Below are 15995 nucleotides of genomic sequence, written 5' to 3'. Positions count from 1 at the left end.
TATTGAGCAATTGTTTTTGTTTTTAGCTTTAAAATTTTGTTTATTTTCATTTATGGTTTTTATTCTCTATTCAAAATTTTTAACTACTCTATGGTATATTCAATAACTTTTGTTTTTATAAAAAATGTTAACTTTGCAAAAATGAGATAATACCTTGGCTAAATTTTCAAGTTAATTCTTATCTTTAAAATCAATGTCGTGTTGCTTCGCAAAGGTTTCAACTTTAAAAGGACATAAAAGTAGTAAAATGATAGTCCGTATAAAACACCCCGGTCTGATAGCCTTTAGTTTCTTTCCATTGTTTCTTACTTGAACTTGCGTTGAGAAATTAGTTTGTTCTGCTCACTTATTGATCATGTGATTAAATCTTAAACCCATCCAAAGAGGAATACTTCGTAACGTGATCAAAAACTGAGCAAATCGATTTTTACATTTTGATAATAACAAAGGAAAAAGCTAACAAAAATTTAAAACAATAAGCTTCCAGACCAGGGTTTTTTATAAGTACTATGGTAAAATGTAAACATTGCGTGAACCACGTGTCATTAAAGAGAACAATTAAAATCACGTGTCCAAAACAAAATTGTAAAACAATTGAAACATTCAAAATCAGCCGTATTTGTTTTGATTTTTCATTTTGACATGTGACATTTGTTTTGATTTTGTATCCCGCTACATACGGTTTGTTTACAAATTTCGTCAGTACTTTCATGTCCCTTTAAAACATACCACGTTACACACTACACTTATACATCTCCTAAAAACACCCGTGTCACAGACCCAGCACTGAGACCCACTGGAAAATTTGGCAAAAAATATGGTCCCCGGTGGGAAAATACCCTGGAATTTCAGCCCTACTGGAAAATTGACTTTGATTTCTACACCACTCAAAAATCAATGTCTAAAAATTGCACTCCAAAACCATCCCCACTGGAATTTTTAAGCTTGCAACAATTCCCATTGGGGATTTTGTCCCCACTCAAGAAAAAAATTCCACCGGGGGTGTGAGACAGGGGTGTCCTAAAGTTTACCAATCTTCGTACAAAGAGCCAGTTTTAGATTTTGGTGTTATGAATGCAATACAATCGTATCGTGAGCCCGTGCGCTACAATATCAGAATCATGATGAGTGTACGCAAGAAATCCCAGCCGGCACACAACGTTGTTTTAACGTTCACCTAACGTTATATGGACGTTGTGAAAGTTGTGAACGTTAGATAAACGTTAAAACAACGTTGTGTGCCAGCTGAGACTTGAAGTACTACAAAAAATGAAGTTTTGAAAAAAGCTCCTTCTGGCAGAGCACTTTGTTGTTATTGACAATCATTTTCAACTTATTTGATATCAGAATCATGAAAAAGTAAACTATGGGAATGGACTGGGGTACGATTTGAAAGTTTATGCAAACCCAGCTGGCACAGAACGTTGTTTCAACGTTTACCTAACGTTCACAACGTCCATATAACGTTAGATGAACGTTGAAACAACCTTGTGTGTCGGCTGGGAAGACTTAAAATTGGAGCTCATTCTCGCATTAAGCTTTTCTTTCTATATCTAATCATTTTTTTGAACATTTTCAAGAATATTTTGAAATTCAGGAAATTGAACATACTCTTTCTATTTTTATTTTATTCAAAGTCCTTCAAAGTTACCCTTGAATGTCTAACCACGATTGCAAACTGCGATGGCCAAACTACTCTAAGTATATAAGAATAGTTTTATAAGATACTCTCGATTGGAGTAGATTTAAGCAACGCAAAATCTTCTTTCCTTGCCAGTAGAAATAGATTTTTCTTAAAAAATGACCTGATGAGAGTAGCAAAAAAAATACAAGAAATGTTGTTTACATAATTTTCCTTGGGAAAATACAAGAAATGTGTTTACATAATTTTCCTTGGAAAATACAAGAAATGTGTTTACATAATTTTCCTTGGAAAATACAAGAAATGTGTTTACATAATTTTCCTTGGAAAATACAAAGAAATGTGTTTACATAATTTTCCTTGGAAATGTGAAAATACAAGAAATGTGTTTACATAATTTTCCTTGGAAAATACAAGAAAATGTGTTTAATAATTTCCTTGGAAAATACAAGAAATCTGTTTACATAATTTTCCTTGGAAATACAAGAAATTGTTTATGGTGATTTCCTTAGAAAATATAGAAAAATGTTTGAATTATAGCCCCATTCAATATGTACAAGAAAATGTTTTCGTTCATTTTCCTTGGAATTTTTGCTTGCAGTTTACTCAGACGATTAAAATAAAGACGAAAAAAATTACTAAAAATGGATAAAAAAAGATTCTGAGCGGGCGGTTATGAAACGATAAAGCAACGCCCGACACAACATATATGCCGATATGGACGTGGTGATAGACATCAAATAGTCGTTGGAATAACATTTTGTATTAGTTGTAGACGTCAGCAAACTAGTCTCTTGAATAAGTGGCGTCAGAGGGTGAGGGACATAAATAAGGACGGGCGTTTGCTAAAATATAGGTGCTGCGTAGGAGAACGAGGAAAAGTTGGTGAGAAGGTGCTTCAGCCCCTACCACTGAAAAACTTTCTTTCCTAACTCCTACGCTCACTTTTTCCGTGTGGTATATTTCCGTGCCACTTTATATCAGTTGAAAACTACCAGCTTAGAACCTCTCTGATCCACTTTAGTTGCGCGGGAACGAAAGCGTAGACGGTTGGGAGACCATCGCAAGTACCAGTCGAGAATGACGTAATACCCCAAACAAACCATCGTCCCGTGCGTTCATTCTGACATTGAAGTGGACCTCCGGAGTCACCGAAACAAGTCTCAGGGACGAAATTACGCCCAGAAGCACATACCATGTTAGGAGTAATGGTGTTAAATTGGTTCCACGCTTTCTCACATTCGGTACGATTGAAAACTCGGACGTTTCCTTCTTGCAAATTCTGAAAAGAAATAAAAGAAAATCTAAAGGTCTCCACTTTCGCGTGGTTTTTTTAAAGTTAACCTGATGCCCCCCTGTACTAGGGTTGACGGATGAGGGGTATGTGCGGTTATGACCTCCAAAATTCGACCCTTAGAGAGACTGATTTTTGCTGAAAGGTTACTCTTAGAGAGACTTTTTTTTAATTTTCTTCGATTTTTTTTCACTTAAAGTGACTTTTTTACAATTTTTTCACTCTAAATCAAATAAATTTCCAAGAAATCGTGAATTTTCCGATCCTTAGAGGCACTAATTTAAAACTTTCTGATTTTTGCGACCCTTAGAGGGACTTTGAAAGATGAAAAAAAACAACCCTTACTGTCTGCACATACCAAGCATCCACTTTTGCCTAAGTACCCCCTTCCCATGCCGGATGCTGTCTCTTGTTGATATTAGAACATACCGTTCTAAGCCTAAGGCCTAGCAAACACGAATTGACGTCAAAATCCGAGGGGCCTATTTTTGAAGTCGCTGCATTGTTGCGTAAAGAAAAGAGAGGGAAAAGTAGAATTCTGTTTGTGTTTTTACTTGCGCGCGCTGCGATCGCACCTTTTGGCTTCAATCCTTTTTGCTTGAAAAAAAGATTACGTCATAAAATTGTAGCGCACGCTTGAAAAAAAAGTTGAACACCTTTCAACTTTTTCAACCGTTATGTCAAATCGCGCCAATGGAGTTGGTTCATTTTTCTTTTGACCAATAGCGTGGAAGCTTTGTTCGCAAAAGTGCTATCGAAGCGCGTGCAAGTGGAGACTGGCCTTTAGCTGGGTTTGCGACAAACAGGAGCTATCAAAGAAAGGAAATTGTATCGATGTAATTTGGCATCCTTTTTATAAGGATGTAATAAGAAACACCTATGTTAATTTTTTTTACGAAATTCAATGAAATAAAAAACATTACAGCATGTGCTAAAAGTGTAAAATGAGTAGAGAATGACAACTTATTGGACGAGATTGAGTTTTTACAAGCTTACTTGATTTGGTTGGTCGTTAACCAGTGATAAAACAATTTTGTTACTTTTTCTAAAGAACGCGTCATTTTTATTACTTCAAATGACCAATTATTAAAGAATCTTATAAAAACTCCATCTCATCTGACTACAACTTACGTTAAAAAATATTCAAAAATTCATCAGACATTAGTTCAAAGTAAAAAAAAAAAACTTTTTAAAAGATTTTTATTCTTGATATGTGTAAGTCAAGATGGCGTCATATTTTTTAACTTTTTTTTCATTTTTCTCTCTGGTGTTTCCGCTAGAAAAATGACTTAAGCATATGAAGAATTACATTTAGAACGCCATGCGTCAGAATAATGACATTTTTGACTCACCCGTGGAAATATGGCACTCGTATCATCAATGATCTCAGAGATTCCCCATCCAATGATTTTACATTGTTTTCCGGCGAAACGACTTTCCGGCATCAAACTAGGTGGTAAACAGATCGGTCTTACGTAATCATTAATTTCTACGGGACTGTCAAGCTCTAGCATTGCGTAATCAAAGTCTGCTGTGTTGATGTTAAACTTCGGGTGGTATACAATACGGGCGATTGTTCTTCGTTGTTCAGTACCTTCTTCAATCCTATAATTTTTATCACCTAAAGAAAAAACAAATTGACTCTGATTACATAAAAGCATAACATTCTTTTAACTTTTAATACAATGAACTCTCTCTAATTCGAACCTTTATCATTTGAACTTTTCTAAAATTCGAACTAAAATATTGTTCCCCTCTGAAATTCGAATCTTTCTCTTAGTCTAAGAAAAATCGTTGGTCCCATGAAGATCGAAGTAGAGAGAGTTAGCTGTAAGTGAAATCTACAGTTGATGTACTCTCTAATTCGAAACTTCGTACGAATGAGATAACCCAAAAACTCAGCTTACTAAAAAAATATGAAAATAATTCTAATTTTAAGATGACAACTAGTCAAAACTGCACTCACTGAACCCTAAATCTTCATAACTTTAGTGGTATAAAAGTAAGTTAACATTACCTAAAGTAACTCTTTCATTCTTGTAACCTTACCTAAAGTAACTCTTTCATTCTTGTAACCTTACCTAAAGTAACTCTTTCATTCTTGTAAACTCTTTCATTCTTGTAACCTTACCTAAAAGTAACTCTTTCATTCTTGGTAACCTTACCTAAAGTAACTCTTTCATTCTTGTAACCTTACCTAAAGTAACTCTTTCATTCTTGTAACCTTACCTAAAGTAACTCTTTCATTCTTGTAACCTTACCTAAAGTAACTCTTTCATTCTTGTAACCTTACCTAACGTAACTCTTTCATTTCCAAGCTCTTCTACCAAAAAGCAGCTTGCGGTACTGAGAACCCATTTCTCATTGAGTAATAATCCTCCACAAATGGGTCGAGCATTAATTGACCGTTTAATTTCTGTGATGCCAGCCTGAAATATTAAAAAATTCAAAAAAATCACACTGCAGTTAAGTTAACTTTTGAAAAAACGTCTATAAACTTATTTTGAGTGCGCTTTCTACTTAGAACTATGCAAACATGCAATCGAATTTAAAATATATTGAGAATTCTGGATATTTTAACATTTTTGATATTTTAATATTTTTTCAGAATCGAAAATTCTAGGGAGAATTAAACCTGTACTGTACCTGTAGCACGGTAAACACAAATTTGTTCGAGTGAGGGAAATTTCGAGTTAGGGGGTAAGGTTTATGAGGCATTTTCAACTGAAGTGATCAGAAAAAACTAGTCTGAACACTCTAACGCCTTGATTCTTAAATGTTTTTCCTGTTTAAGTTATTAAAAAAAATTCGTGTGCTTACCATCCAAGGCCAGGCGCCCTGTCTGCTTTCTTCCCCACCGATAATTCGGGCGCTGATTCGGTCCATCGTTTGTTTCTTTGGAAAGCCACATTCTTGAGCTAATTTTGAAGAGAAAGGAAGGATTTGAAAGTTTATGATGATAGTGATAGAGACAGAGTTGGTATCAAGTTTCAGGCTAGGTTCTGTCAGGCTCTAGGTCGAAAGAAAGTTCGTAGACGGATGGACCATCTAAGTAATAGATTTGCCATCCTGTAGCTTTCTTCCCCTTACAATCATCATCACACTGGCCAAACAATTTTTAGTCTTTGAGACAGGGGTGTATTTAGACGTCTTACCTGAAGTGTTCACGCATAGAATGGTACCAACCAAAACAAGCAATAGAAGATTTCTCGTACTCATTTTCACTAACTTGCTAGTATTCTTGATTTTCTTTCTTGTTTGTTTTCGATCTCTCGGTAGATCTTTCGGTCGAAGAAATTGATGCTTATAAGGCCCTATTTATACTTTGTTTCCAATTTAATTAGATAATCCACTGCCAATCAAAATTGTTATAGAGTGTAACTAATCTCACTGCCAATCAAAATTGTTATAGAGTGTAACTAATCTACACGTTTTTTTTATAAGAACATCCAAAATTTTTGAAGCTTTCGGATGTTTTTAACTTTTTGAGTTTTAAGCCTAAAAATGTTCTTAACATGTTCTTATTTTCTCCATTTCCTCTTGAGTATTTTTGTCCATTTTCCTAAGAAATTGGATATTTTAGAGTCTGCGAAGCTTTAAAATGTTCTTAACCTGTTCTTAATATTTTGGCCATCGAAGACTTATGTGTTCTTATATAGTTCGTTCTTATAAAAAAAAAACGTGCACACAAACAGCCGGAAGAAGCGGTAAAATTCACTACACTTTCGTAATTTTAGGTAATGAGAATTTTGACAAGAGACTTAAGTTGGTATTGAAAATTTGTTATATAACTTGCATTTTAATGCCTTATTTTACTGATCCGACCTAACAAGCGGAAACAGTCGTACTTAAAAAACTGTTTGTCTGATAAAATCTAATCATGAACTGATCATTTACTACCATAAAAGACTTAAACTTATTGAATCTTGGCTGATAATAGATTGAACAAGAAGCTTAAGAAATTTCTGAATAAAAAATTAACTCAAGGTAGGAGACCCCTGAATGTACTTATTTTCCATCTAAAATATCACACCATCGCCGAATTGAAAATAAAATCTTTTACCGGGTTTCGAAAAATGTATTTAAACAAAGAAAATCCTAGGATTCAATCCGTCGTCCCAAAAAGTGGTGCGAATGTTAAAGCCTCACTTCTTTTGCTTGAGAGGGTTGAAGATTCATCTCTGGTCTTTAATTTTTACTTTAATGAGAATTATGTAAACGATTTCTTGTATTTTCGAAGGAAAATTAACAATAACATTTTCTTGTGTATTGAATCGAACCGTCATTAAAACATTTCCCTGTATTTTTCGAGGAAAATTACTGCAAACAATTTATTAAACTTTCCAAGAAAAATTGAACAAAACTATTTTGCAAAGGAAACAACCTAAAGCAAATTCTTGTATTTTTCAAGGAAAATCGACCGATACAATTATTCTTGTATTTTCGAAGGAAAAAATTCCACAAGACAATTTTAAAACGTTTCAAGAAAATTATCTAAAGCTAAAATTTCCTATGGTATTTCTCAAAAATGATCGCTTTTTGTCTAAAAAAAAAGTTGGAAATGGTTGAGGTTATTCTGAAAGCAAATCGAGTGGGACGATATGGAGTTTTTACAAGCTCTTATTTGATTTGGTTGTTAGCAAGTAATAAAACAATTTTGTTACTTTTTTTAAAGAATGCATCATTACTTCAAATGACCAATTATTAAAGTATCCTATAAAAACTCCATCTCATCTAAATCTAATTGAAATTGCCATATTTTTAAAATTGCTTGCGAAATAAAGCTTCATGCAAGAAAGGGGGAGTTCCGATTTAAGCGTCTTATAATAAAGATGGTTAAAAGTGTGATTAGTGATATATTTTATAAAGGTTAATTAAATTTTCTAAACCCTGATATCCGGGGATAACCTATATTAAGATTTAACCTAGTGTTTCAATAAAGTAATAATTACCAATTAAATTTAAACGTTGTTTTGTATATTTGAATGACACGCGATTGAACTAACTCATCATAGTGCGTTATCCTTTGATTTGAAAGCTGTTCTGATAATTGGATACCTTAAATAGACACCCCTGTGTCTCAGTGACCGCTGGTCGTCGGGTTTAAATGAAGGAGAATCCGTACTTACTTAGGGAGTGGTCATAAAGTATCTAGAGGGGGTGGAGGATTTTTCCAAAAATCGTAAAAGAATTTCGCATCCCCTCCCCCCTAGACAAGTCTTCCAACTTTATGACCGCTCCCTTATGAGCGGAAATCATTCTGAAATATACTTACAGTATTTTTAGGTATTTTTAGGTTTGGATCCTAACCGACAACGCTGGACAAAAGGTAGTAGACAAATGAAATTTCAGTGAAAAATGATAAGAAATAGAGCAAAATGACTCTTCAATGTGTTTGAAAGGGGATGGAAGTTAAGAAAAACACTTTTAAAGTCGTTGCATTGCTTTTGAATTGCTTTTGAGGGAACCACAAGCAAAAAATCAGCGTTTTGATACTGGTGTAAGCCAGTTAATCAAGCCCTTGTGGTTTGCCCTTGCGGTTAGACTGCTTGGGAACTTGTTTTTGGTCGATATTGAAGTATTTTGTAAATATTGCAGAAGTCTACAAACCTTTTGTCCAGTATTGGAGCCAAAATCTAGCATGTAATACATACCTACCTCAAACTAAAATTTGGTATTTTTGTGGAACTTTTTTGCATTGCTGGGCAATAATTGTCAATTTAATGGTAAAAAAACGCATTTTTAGGTTCAGTTGCCAAAATCGCTGTTTTTTAATAATGACGTCATTTGAATCTTACTTTATGACTTTATGTGTTTTTTCGATGTATTTTATAACGTCAAAATCAATTTTTGACCGATATCTTTAGATAATTTTTGACCCAGCACTTTTCGAAATCCGCTCGTTGATATGATTCTTTTGAGCTATATATGAACGTTAAGGAATCATTGGAAGCGGTGCGCGTCACGCAAAATATATTTGGGACATGCCTTGTTTCACCCGAGTATAAATAAAGAAGCGTACACCTTAAGTGAACTAATTTTTACGGGGACTAATTTTCGTGCTTTTTAGTGTCAACCACGAAAATTAGTTACGCAAAATGCACCAATCTTCGTACCCTCATACCGCGAAAGTTCCACGAAAACTAGCTCCCGCGAATATTACTTCCTTTAAGGTAATCGGAATCTGTTTGCAGATTATATTCCTTGTGACGTGTGAAATTTGTTTCAGGGGAAAAATATATAAAAAATAAAGTAAAATTTTAACTTGTTCTAAAAGATAAATACACAATGCAATGTTTTTTTAACATACATCAGGTCGTCCTGGGTTATTTTTGTTTTCTTCAATAAAAATAAGATTTTAAAATCCTTAAAAATATGATTAAAAATATAATAATAAAAATAGCAAAAAAACATTAAAAGATTAAACAAGACGACTTGAAGTCGTAAATTTCGCCTAAAGTTTAAACTGCATGAACATAATTACCTTATTGGGGAAAACTTCGTCGGGGAAAAATATTCGTCACTTGCTGGTAGTTGGTAAACGCATTAAGGCCAGAGTAAATTTTCGTCGGATTCTTATAAAGTATATGCTTATAAGAAAAATAAGTTGCTCATATTGCCTGCCATCTCTTGTTTACTTTGTAAGAACTAATTACCGAAGGGTATATCACCGTTTATCAAGAGTTATCGATTTGATTCTTATAAAGTATATGCTTATAAGAAATATAAATATGCTCATATTGTGCACCATCCCTTGTTTACATTGTAAGAACTAATTACCGAAGGGTATATCACCGTTTATCAAGAGTTATTGATTTGATTCTTATAAAGTATATGCTTATAAGAAAATAAAGAAAAAATCCAAACTTTGAAGCTGAAGACACAAAGATATATGACGTAATCCAAAGAAAACCCGCAAAAATCGTCCGTGGTTATACGAGCGTGTAATTTGTAAATTGAATTTAGTGAGTTTGTCCACCATATCGGGTACTTTCGTTTTCTAATTTTTTTATTACACCGCCGCCGCCACCGCCGCCGCGAAAGGCTATAGTAATACTTTCGCTAGGCGAAATTAAAAATATTCAAAGATATCCAACCGATTAAAAAATATTCAAATTGACTAAATCTTTCGAAGCAAAACTTTCAATTTCCTTTTTTCAGTCTCTAGGGATGTATACATTCAAATCGAATCATATAGATTTTAGATTAAAAAAAAAACATATTGAAGGGCACAAAAATGCATCACCAACCATTGAGTGTAGAGCCGGAAGGGCTAGAGAGAAATCTTCAGCCGTTCAGCAATAAAAAGTGAAGCCTTAAGATTTTGGCAGTTTTGGGACGACAGATTAAATTTAGCGCTTTCTTTGTTTTACCGCAGTATAGGTTTTTTTTAGATCTATCAATCGACTTTATTTTCAATCCGGTGTTAGTGTGAAAACGACGCAGGCCACGCGTTTTGGATGGGAAATATAAAAGCTTCCTTTCCCATCCAGGAGTTTCCTCTCTAGCGGGGCTTTAAACTCAATGATTACCATCCGATGAACTTTCGAATCCATCTTAACTTTGTTGGTACATACGATGAAACAGGTGGTATGACGTCACAGAAATCTGTACTAAAAGATGAACTCCCAACTACAAACCATTTCCCTGTTCGTTCATTCTGACATTGAATTGGACCTCCTGAATCACCGAAACAATGTGCTGGAATCTGATTGGGTCCGGAGGCACAGACCATATTTCGTGTAATGTTGACTCGACTTTTCCAAAGATTCGAACATTTGGACGCATTGAAGATTCGGACGTCTCCTTCCAATAAGACCTAAACAAAAAGATTCTTTGTTATAAAAAGACTTTAAATGATTTTAGAAAAACAGAGTTGGCTCGAAAATGCCAAAATAAACTGAGCGTGTTTGTAAAATAAGTAAGTAAGTCTGCGACCGCAGTCGGAAGCGACCCGAAGGCTCATCTTTCGTGTTTGTAAAAAAAGTATCAAAAAAGCCTTAAAAACCCCAAAATAGTTCAATTTGCTTTATTAAAGATAAGACAAAGATAAAGATTCAGGTTTGAAGTGCTGAAAAATATGTAAAAGAAGCCTTAACAGTTTTACCAGCTCTTATAGAGATTTCACTACCACACCTTGTACAGTGGAGGCACAACGTTGTTTTAACGTTCATCTAACGTTATATGGACGTTGTGAACGTCAGATAAACGTTGAAACAACGTTGTGTGCCAGCTTGGTCCATAACTTGAACACACACGTTGAATTGGCTTGTTAGATGAAGGAAAATTCGAGATTAGAGGAAAGATTTATTAAAAGCTTTGTTAGAGAAATATGGGTCGATTGGGCTTTTCCAGAAAAAGATTTTACCCCCACTGTTGAGGATATTGATTTTTCGAAGTATCGAACCCCCTGGATATCCACTTTATTAGTAAAGACCCCCTGGATATCCACGCTTAAAAAAATGCTCAACCCCCTGGATATCCTCTCGTATAAAGATGCTTACCCCTTGATATTGTATTTTTTTAATTGAAAAGACACTTTACCCCCTGGATATCCGCTACCTTGTAGATATTTAACCCCCTGGATATCCACTTTTGAACAAAAATCTTTAACCCCCTGGATATCCGATATCCAGGGGGTTAAAAAAATATTATTTCACCTCTGGTCTTGTAACAGAAAAATCACCGACAAACGAAATTCCCCAACCAATAATTTTACAATTACGACCAGCATATCTTCCTCGTGGTCTTCGTGGTAAACAGATAGGTCGCACAAAATCATTGATCTCGACAGGACTCTCCAGTTCTACCAATGCATAGTCGTTATCGGCTGTCTCAAGGCTGAATTTTGGATGCTCCACGATACGAATAACTTTTCGACGCTGTTCGGTTCCTTCCTCTTTTGTGTAGTTTCGATCTCCTAAAATTTAAGATGGAACAATACACCTTTTCGACCGTAGCCGCGTGGTCAAGCGCGTGCCACTTAATCATTTAATTATGCCAATTATCCCTCTAAACTCGATCCAATTCTTTTTTGACACATTTTTCTATTGTCTATAAGTGCGAAAAAAGGACTGGGACGGTTTTAGTGGGATAAACGGACAAAAAAATGCCCGCACGGCAATTGGCGGTTACTGTCGAAAAGGTGTATTCATCAAGTCAAAAGATTGCGATGGTTTTTGGTTTTAAGAGACAAACGATAAGATATGGTCAAAAGCTAGAGAAGAATCTGCTAAGAAAGATTCAAAGGTCAAAGACATTCACAACTCTTTCCTTGATCTACATGCATGAAAGAGTCAGGGTTTGGATATTATTGCATTGACAGTTACTTAGATATCGAGATTTTACGTCATCTTATTAAACTGGAACCCAACCCTAATACGTCAAAGAGGTTCGTACATAGATACTAAAATTAACATGATTTAATGTCTTGAAATAACTCTTTACTCAAAAATACTAAAATTAAAAATATCTTCTTACCTAAAGTTACTCTGACTTCACGAAATTCTGGGAAGCGGAAACAATGAGCAGCGGTTAGGATCCATTTTGGATGAATCAATGACCCTGAGCAGAAGGGACGTCCATTTATAGTTTGATTGATCTTTGTAAGACCAGCCTAAGAATATTAAGTTTAGAAATATATAGTTGACGCTCTCTAAAATTTAATATTATTTCGACTCTCTAACTTTCAAGTCATATACTTTTATAAACACTCTATATTTTAGATGTTTGAGTTTCAGTTATGGTTGACTCCCAGCTGGAACACAACATTGAATCGACGTCCATCTAATGTTCACAACATCCATATAACGTTAGATGAACGTTGAAACAAAGTTATTTGCAAATCTGACTTGCGATTCAAGAAAGGGCTCTTTACCATCGGTAGAGCGATATATCAGTCAAGAATAGAGACAAATTGAAACAACGTTATGTGCCAGCTGGGCTGTATCATATAACAAGTAATTGAGTAATCGAGTAAAATATGGATGATAAACTAAAAGTTTTTCAATAGACGAAATCGGCTTTCCGAATTCACCCCGAATGATTACCCATGATGCATTGCGCAAATAAATTCACGGACGATATTGACTTTCCGCGCAATGCATCATTGGTAATCATTCGGGGAGAATTCGGAACGCCGATATCGTATATTAATACTAACTATCCAAGGCCATTGACCGAGTTCAGTTTCCACACCACCTATGATTCTTGAGTTGATATTGTTCATTGCATCTGTTTGCTTCTTTGTTAAACCACATTCGAAACCTGCAAACAAGTGATCAGTATTGTCATATATTGTCATGGATCCATCGAATCAAAATGAAACTTCTACTTTAGTACCATATATATAAACCCAGCTGGCACACAACGTTGTTTCAACGTTCATCTAACGTTATATGGACGTTATGAACATTAGATCAACGTTGAAACAACGTTGTGTGGCCCTTGTGTGCCAACTGGGAATCAGACTCTGACTAGCTTTTAAACCAAAAGTCATGTAAAAAGCTGTCAAAACTTTTCTCACCCCAGTGAAAATCAAAAGATTTCTACCACCCCACTCAATATTTGAAAGAATATTTTGCACCCCAGTGAATTTTATATTTTCTATTCCCACTCCACTGGGTGCTTAACACCCACTAGGGTATAGAGGCAGGGGTGTCTCTACAGAAACACCTGCACCCGGACACTTTGCTTTGAAAACTACTATGGTCTCAAGGTTGGACCCTAACATTGCAGAGGAGCTTTATAAAAATTTGAGAAAATATGTTGAAATTCTTTCACAGTGATCTTTCATTGGAACTTTTGTAAAATCGGGATTATTTTGGCTAATATCCCTTGTATCTCCTTAAGTAGTGCTCAAAAGGAGATGAAATTTGGTATATAGTCTCTTTATAGCAATGTAAAAGTAGGAAAAAAAGTCTTTTGATACATCAAACTGTTCACCAGTTATTGGGCACTTTCGTTTTCGAGAGATCCCTCTATCCCGTCCTCATCCCGGTTGAGATTCCTCTAAATCGGAATCGAGATAATTCCGGATAGGAAAGTGCTAGAAGAATGTACTTATATTTGTCCTCTAAAAGATAAAAGTAAAAGAAAGCATTTTTTCTCAGTTAATTTTTTGAAATTACGCTAAAACAAGGAAATTTGAATCCGATTAATCCAATCAAAGATCGCCGTGTTTTAAAGTGAAAGTTTTTGTCCATTTTTCTGGAAAAAATGGTCATCATATTTGCCAAATCTTTACCCAAAAAAGTTCGTTTTCCTAACTTTTTCACTAAAAAGCGTGCCATTCAGGGCGGTAGATTCGTTTCTTATCTTGAGTGCTTCGCCCAGGGCACATGCGCTGTACAGCTTACTCTTAGGTTCTAAATAAATGCCCCCTCCTGCTTGTTCATTTTTCGAAAATCTTTCAACCTCCCCTCTTATTTTAGCCTATATTTACCTTATTTTTGGGTTTTCCTAAGTAAGATCCCGTTTATTCCAACCCCTCCCCGTTTATTTGGAACCTAAGAGTATGAGTACTTGGTCTTAAAACTTTGTTTTATTTAAACTTGTTTTATTTATCAGGACTAGATGGATAGATGACTTACTGAAAACTGTTGATAAAGTTGCGATGGCAAAAACGACGGCTAACATAATCCTCATGTTGAAATACTACTGGCTCTTCTATTCTTTGTGTGTGTTGATCCTTCTGAATCTGTTGTTCGATTTCTTATTCCGATGTTCCGCCTTTTATACATTTTTTGAGTGAACACCCAGATTAAAAGTTACAGTAATATCTTTAAACTACGGAAACAGTTACAAAGCCTTGGTTACCTACTTACTGAGATTAATGGAACAAGATTTTTAACAAATGTTATGATGGTGTTTACATTCTAGAAATGACATTTCCTTCTCAGTCTTTTAAGTATTAAATATAACGGATATTATTAAGTTTGAACTCATTTTAAATTTCTGAAAATAAAGAACTTATTATTGAAATAATTATGGGTAATTTAGTTAAGCTTACAATGGATAAGGATTAGGAAGTAAGGTCTTCTGGACCCTATTGAAGGCCTTAGAATAATTTCCAAATCACTCATTTTTCCTATAAAATCACCGCGTTTAGCCTACTAAGCCAAACGTGGTGACTCAAGTTCCCTTTTCTGTTCTTCTGGACCCTATTGAAGGCCTTAGAACACTTCCCAATCACTCAGTTTTGATATGCTTTCACCACGTTTAGCCTACCAAGCCAAATGCAGTGACTCAAATTCTCTTTTCTGGCCTTCTGGACCCTATTGAAGGCCTTAGAACACTTCCCAATCACTCAGTTTTGATATGCTTTCACCACGTTTACCAAGCCAAATGCAGTGACTCAAATTCTCTTTTCTGGCCTTCTGGACCCTATTGAAGGCCTTAGAACACTTCCCAATCACTCAGTCATATGCCTTCGCCACGTTTAGCCTACCAAGCCAAATGCGGTGACTCAAGTTCCCTTTTCTGGCCTTCTGAGCGCAAATTGACTACAATTATTTGTACTCTCCATTTATTGCGTGCTTGCCTATTTTATACTATGTCTAAATTAGTCGTTTAGCATACTAGTATCAATGAACTTAAAATGTAATCAGAAGCAAGTTCTTACGTTGAAAGTCTAGCTACAATCATGGTCGAAATATAATGATATTTTAGTGTATTTCAACGTTTTGCAGAATCTAAAGTTCGGGCGAAAATTGCTACTTTCTTTCATTTAATGCTTCAATTTTGGAAGGGTTCGGTGGCTTCTAAGCTATATTCCAAACCTTATTGGAGGAAATTTAAGCTTTTAAATCCTATTTTGTCCATGATTGTAGATAGGGGAAAAGGTTTTGGAGGCTTTCCTCAAGACTATGAAAGAAATCTACATGAAAAAAAAACTCAAAACTATCTGATTGCATGAAAAAATCAGATTAACGGTTATTCGAAGTTCTAATGGAATAGCTATTTACTTCCAGTTAGTAAGTGTGACTCAATGATAAACATCCAGGGGGAGGGTACTTTAGTCTAAAAATACGCAGACGGCACGCAACGTCAAAACAACGT

At 35.1% G+C, this 15995-nt stretch overlaps 1 protein-coding gene across 1 annotated transcript; it reads right to left on the bottom strand.

Moving 5' to 3' along the window:
- Positions 1–2193: 2193 nt before the first annotated feature.
- Positions 2194–14618, bottom strand: LOC136817473 (transmembrane protease serine 9-like). The gene is made up of 11 exons (XM_067073801.1): positions 14528–14618; positions 13099–13202; positions 12417–12552; positions 11597–11856; positions 10469–10755; positions 9994–9998; positions 6092–6217; positions 5757–5854; positions 5230–5365; positions 4289–4557; positions 2194–2924 (listed from the first exon to the last, which is right to left on the bottom strand). Exons 1-11 carry the CDS (start codon positions 14580–14582, stop codon positions 2634–2636), a joined length of 1767 nt encoding a protein of 588 aa, XP_066929902.1. The 5' UTR covers positions 14583–14618; the 3' UTR covers positions 2194–2633.
- Between the last annotated feature and the right edge of the window lie 1377 nt (positions 14619–15995).

Source organism: Clytia hemisphaerica, unplaced genomic scaffold (assembly GCF_902728285.1).
Source record: "Clytia hemisphaerica strain Z4C2 unplaced genomic scaffold, Clytia hemisphaerica genome assembly, whole genome shotgun sequence".
Classification (NCBI taxonomy): domain Eukaryota; kingdom Metazoa; phylum Cnidaria; class Hydrozoa; order Leptothecata; family Clytiidae; genus Clytia; species Clytia hemisphaerica.
Note: the sequence above shows the minus strand (reverse complement) of the source record. Positions and strands in the feature narration are given on the sequence as shown.

What these genes read in the sequence shown, in the direction of transcription:
- LOC136817473 (XM_067073801.1), bottom strand. Translation starts at nt 14,582, where the DNA reads ATGAGGATTATGTTAGCCGTCGTTTTTGCCATCGCAACTTTATCAACA. An exon ending in AACTTTATCAACAGTTTTCA is followed by an intron (nt 13,203 to 14,527) that starts GTAAGTCATCTA and finishes ACTTGTTTGCAG; the next exon opens with GTTTCGAATGTGGTTTAACA. An exon ending in AAATGAAAGAGTTACGTTAG is followed by an intron (nt 4,558 to 5,229) that starts GTAAGGTTACAA and finishes TTTTTTCTTTAG; the next exon opens with GTGATAAAAATTATAGGATT.